This window comes from Erythranthe guttata, chromosome 1, assembly GCF_056151865.1.
Source record: "Erythranthe guttata isolate IM_541 chromosome 1, IM_541, whole genome shotgun sequence".
In the NCBI taxonomy this organism is placed as follows: Eukaryota; Viridiplantae; Streptophyta; class Magnoliopsida; order Lamiales; family Phrymaceae; genus Erythranthe; species Erythranthe guttata.
Genome location: NC_142533.1, coordinates 4,163,522 through 4,169,250, shown reverse-complemented (window position 1 = coordinate 4,169,250; position 5,729 = coordinate 4,163,522). Strand labels below are relative to the sequence as shown.

At 39.1% G+C, this 5,729-nt stretch overlaps 1 protein-coding gene across 1 annotated transcript; it reads left to right on the top strand.

Moving 5' to 3' along the window:
* Positions 1 to 1,077: 1,077 nt before the first annotated feature.
* LOC105973801 (dynamin-related protein 4C) lies at positions 1,078 to 4,129 on the top strand. Its single transcript, XM_012998851.2, has one exon. The coding sequence runs from the start codon at positions 1,338 to 1,340 to the stop codon at positions 3,732 to 3,734; it is 2,397 nt and encodes a 798-aa protein (XP_012854305.2). The 5' UTR covers positions 1,078 to 1,337; the 3' UTR covers positions 3,735 to 4,129.
* The last annotated feature ends 1,600 nt before the right edge of the window (positions 4,130 to 5,729 follow it).

Sequence of the window (5,729 nt, the reverse complement as noted above, 5' to 3'; positions counted from 1 at the left end):
GAATCGTTGTCGTCGGTTTCTTCTTCACTACTTTCTTCATTTTCTCCACTTTCACTATCAGCTTCAACCATATCAAGTTCATCATGTTCTTGGTCATTCCAATTCTCAACATCATCCATATTCTGAAAGTCATTCCAATTCTCAACATCATCCATATTCTGAAAATCTGGTATTTCCAAATTGTTATTAGCTTATGTCTCTATGTAACATCACAATACACAAAATAAATAGAATTACTAATTATTATTTAACTGAATAAAATTTTAAAATCAATATCAACACTAAACAATAACAGTAATTTACTTTTTTTTATTTTTGCTTTTGGCTATGAAAAATATTGTAACTGGAAAAATATACGCATAGCCCTCAAATTTTCACTTTCATTTTTTGAATAGTCAAACACAAAACAAGGCTATGAGTTTCATGATAGAAGAATTTTGTGGTCCCATTAAATAGTTTGGATAAAAAAAATGTTTAAAAAAATAGCATAACACACACAAGCAATGGCTTTTCAATCATGTGGTGGAGACACTTGCACTAAAGGTCATAAAACGGAGAATATGTACGGGAAAAACGATTAATACAATGTGTTTAGCTCTAAAAAAATATAAAATAATTGAATATCAGCATATAAAGTAAGATACACATTACCATTGAATAGAACTTGATCTTCTGAATGTGAATTATCGGACTCTTGTGTATATACGCCAGCCATTCTTGAGTTTTGATTCAGAATTTACATATTAGGGCAAAGAAAAATGGCTAAGAAGATTTTAGGGTTTTTTATATTAAAATGACGAAAGATAACAATGTTGGAACGATATTAAGAATTGGGGAAAATGATAAATAATAAGAGAATTACGAATTTGCCCATCTTCTAGGTTTCCCAACAAGTTGCAGGTAATTTTTCTAAGCTAAAAGTAATTTGGGGTGCAAAGTGCCAAACAGTTTATATTTACAGGATGCAATCTGTCAATTTTGCAATTTAAATGTGCAAAGTGCCAAAAGGGTATAATTGAAGGGTGCACCAAAAACCCTAAATATCGGCTTAGAATTTAATCCTTAATCCCTATCGAGAATATAATATTAATATTAATTGTTAAATGATGTGGGTTTGTCCTTTCAAAGGAAAAAGAGAGGGAGAAAAGACTTGACCGGAAAAAAGCTGTCCCCCGCCACGTCAACGTTACATCAGCCGCCTGACGTATTCCGCCACCCAATCGCCGCTCTTAAAACCCTTCCCTCCGATCAATAACTCCGCAATTGTTTGTAATTCTCTCCGTAAATCAAATTGAGAGTACAATCTCCACGAAATACCTAATTAATTCGATCCAACAATGGATAGCGGAGCAATGACCAAAGGCAACGCCGCCTTCGCCGCCGGCAACTACAGCGACGCCGTCCGCCACTTCACCGACGGCATCAGCTCCTCCCCCAACAACCACGTCCTCTACTCCAACCGCTCCGCCGCCTACGCCGGCCTCAATAAATTCTCCGAAGCCATTTCCGACGCGCAGAAGACCGTCGAGCTCCGGCCGGTCTGGAGCAAGGGCTACTCGCGTCTCGCGGCGGCGTACATGGGCCTCCACAAGTACGAAGACGCCGTTTCATCCTACAAAAGAGGTCTCCTAATTGATCCGTCGAATGAAGCTCTCATATCGGGCCTCGCCGACGCCGAAGCAGCTTCCGCCCGGAGCTCCGCCTCTCCGCCGGTCGTGGACTCTGTTCCACAATTGGATCTCCTGAAAATCAATAATGAAGATTACGAAGAAGAAGATAAATCAATTGTAGTATCAGCTCACAATGCTCCGATCGTTTCTTCCTACAACGACAAAATCAGGCCGCTCCTCGACACAATCGACCGGCTGCGCCACCTGAAAGTCATGCAGGAAGGCATCCAGCTCCCTACCATCGTCGTCGTCGGCGACCAATCCTCCGGCAAATCCAGTGTCCTAGAGTCACTCGCCGGAATCAGCCTCCCCAGAGGCCAAGGCATCTGCACCAGGGTACCCCTAATCATGCGTCTCCAGAATCACCCAAACCCTAACCCTGAAATCTTCCTCGAATTCAACGGCAAAACAGTCCCCACCGATGAAGAAAACATCTCCGACGCAATTAGCCTCGCCACTGAAGAGATCGCCGGAAAAGGGAAAGGGATTTCAAACAAACCCTTAACCCTCGTTGTGAAAAAGAGCGGCGTCCCGGATTTAACCATGGTTGATCTGCCCGGTATAACTCGAGTTCCGGTTCACGGCCAACCCGATGATATATACGAACAAATCTCGAAAATAATCATGGAGTTTATCACGCCGGAAGAGAGCATAATCCTCAATGTTTTATCCTCAAGTGTCGATTTCTCCACGTGTGAGTCGATAAGGATGTCTCAGAAAGTTGATAAAACCGGGCAGAGAACTCTTGCTGTGGTCACGAAAGCTGATAAATCCCCCGAAGGATTGCTCGAGAAGGTCACTGCCGATGATGTCAGCATCGGCCTCGGTTATGTCTGCGTGAGGAATCGTATTGGAGACGAGTCATACGAGGAGGCTCGGGCGGAAGAAGCTAGGCTTTTCGACACTCACCGCCACCTGTCAAAGATCAACAAGTCGATTGTTGGGATTCCTGTTTTGGCCGAAAGGCTGGTGAAAATCCAAGCTACCATTATTGTCAAATGTTTGCCTGGAATTGTTACGAAGATCAACGAAAAGCTCTCCGCCAATGTTGAAGAGTTGAACAAACTGCCTAAGCATTTAACCTCTGTTAGTGAAGCAATGACAACCTTCATGTACATTCTTGGCTGTGCTAAAGAATCGTTGAGAAAGATACTTATCCGAGGAGAGTTTGATGAATATCCCGATGAAAAGGAGATGCACGGTACTGCTAGAGTTTTCGAAATGCTCAACAAATACTCGAAGGAATTGCAATCTGCGACCGACGCTAATGGTTCCAAAAAGTTCTTGCTTGATGAGTTAAAGGTTTTGGAGGAGACTAAAGCAATTGGGCTCCCAAATTTTCTCCCTAAAGCTGCTTTTCTTACTCTGCTGCAAAACAAAGTGAAGTCAATATCTACAATACCCTCCGATTTCGTAGAAAACTTATGGGGCTACGTAGAAAATGTGGTGGTCTCCGTTTTGTTAAGGCATTCGGTTAACTACCCACAGCTCGTTTCCTCCACGAGAAGAGCCGCGAAAAAACTCATCGCCAAGATGAAACAACGGTCATTCGATTACGTGAACGACATTGTTGAGATGGAGAAGCTCACCGACTACACATGTAATCCCGAGTACACCGCTTCGTGGAGTAAGCTCATGGCTCATCAGGACAACTTCAAGAAAGCCGTCAAGAGTCCTAATAGCAATTCCTGCATAGGCTCGGGCGTGCTTGCAACTACCAATGTAGATCATCTGTACGAGCTTAGGGAGGACACTGTACTAGAAGCGTTCGACGTGAAGATGAGGATGATGGCGTACTGGGAGATTGTGCTGAGGAGAATGGTGGATAATATGGCGCTGCATTTGCTGTTCAATGTGCAGAAGCTGGTGAACAAAGACGTGGAAATGGAGATTGTGAATGAGGTGATTGGGCCGAAGGGGAACGGGTTGGAGAATATACTCGAGGAGTCGCCTTCGGTTGCAGGGAGGCGGCATAAGCTGAAGAACAGCATCGAGTTGCTTCGGGAGTCGAAGGATGTCGTTGCAAATATCATGGACATGATTACCGACAAGTTTGATTACTGAGACTTTCAAGAATCTGGTTCTTCAAGTTTGGTTTGCTGCTGCTGCTGCTTAGTTTGTGTTGTGTTTGAATGTTGAACTGCATATTTTGTTGTTTGAATGTTGGTTCTAAGATGTGTTTTTCGATTGGGCCGGGCTTTTTTGTTTATTACAATATGGGATGTGTTTTGAAGATGGGCCGGGCCGTACTATATTACAAATTCTAAAACTTTAGATTTTTCGATTAAAAAAAAACGAAAAGTGCATATTGTTTTCTGATTTTTTTATTCGATTTTTAATTTTCTAAAATTCCAAAAATTTCTCAAAAAATGTACTTATAATATCAACATTATAATGTAATTTATATTATTAGGTGACTAAAAAAATGAAAATTCCGAATTACGCTGATTCCGATCCAAAAAAAGATCGATTTGGAAACAAGTTTTTACCCTTTGAATTTTAATTCTGATTTCCTATTTTTCCAAAAAAAATTTGTGAAATTAACTTTTCACTTCTGATTTTATTTTTTGAATTATTCGGAAAATGGTAATTCCAATTCGACCCGTTCAATTTTGCACCCCATAAGAATGTATATAAATTTTACTCCCTCTGTTCCATAATATCTGTCCCTTTAGAGAATTTTTTATGTTTCATATTATCTGTCACTTTAAATTTTCAATACTTTATTAATTACTTAATTTCCAGTATATACTCTTATTAACTCTTTCCAATACTCCTTTTTAACTATTTTCTCTCTCTTATTAATTATATGTCAAGGTTATTTGAGTCTAAATGCATACATTTTCCTAAAATTAAGACACATTTAATAAAATTCTTAATCTTTGTGAAAAGCTAAAAAACGACAGTTAATACGAAACGGAGGGAGTGCATTGTAATCAAAATACCCCACTGAAAATAGTCCACGACGACAGCCAATTTTTTTTTTTTTTTTTTAATTTTTTTTAATAATTTTTAAACTGGGAAAGGTGATTGTTTTTGTAACTTTCAGACTTAGATCAAACAGTATTAAGGTTAAATGTCTAAAAACTAAAGGCGATGGCTACATTTAGACAAATTTTCAAGTAAATGAGGGCAAATCGATGCAATTGAGAGTAGAAGGGGATAAAGTGATATCGAGCAAAAATATAAGGGGGAAAGTGGAATTTACCCAAAATATTATATTCTTACAAAATTTATTAATTATTACTAATATTGGTAGGTTTGGTAATTACGAATAAGTGGGGTATTTTGCATTATTTAGCCTAAGTTTTCGTAATTTACCCTTAATTTTATGACGCGTCAAATAAACTTGACAGGTATTACTTATATATCGACGCTTAAAAATATATATATTTGACATCTAACTAAGCCATGATTGAACTTTTGAATTTGTAATTTTTAAGCTTCCCTGTAAATAAGATTCGGCAAGTTTGTTTGCTATATAATTAAACAATGTTCAATTCAAAGTTGGAGCAATATGACCGAAATGCTAATTTTACATAGTTATCAAATGTAAATTGAAATATAAAAGATTTCAAAACTATTCTTAAACAGGACAATATACATGACCAAAATTATAATTTTTCATATAAGTATTTATATCAACTTAATATAAAGCACAAAATTTTGAAATATATATAGAAGGGATCTATTGATCGTAATACCAATAGCTGAGATATACAAAATTGATGCATTAACGATCCACAAGAGCCAAGTTGATCAAATTTGGTTGGTCGGCTCACAATAATTGATAAAAGTTGGTTGGTCTTCAACCTTCCACCAAAGACGGTATCCGGTGGAGTCCCGGGCCACCGCGACGATGATGAAAGCATTCGTATCTGATTGAAGGGTGGTGTCAAAATTAATCTTGATCCCACCAGATAGAGAGTCGGCAATCATGTAGTGTTGTATAATGGGGACACCGATGATGTGTCGGTGGTAAATTTCGGCCTCTGGAGTGACTCGAGGATGCTGGTTTTGTCGGAGGACTTGTTGCCGATGACGACGACGGAGATGGTC

Excerpts from the sequence above, each read along its gene's own strand:
- LOC105973801 (XM_012998851.2), top strand. The coding sequence starts at position 1,338 with ATGGATAGCGGAGCAATGACCAAAGGCAACGCCGCCTTCGCCGCCGGC.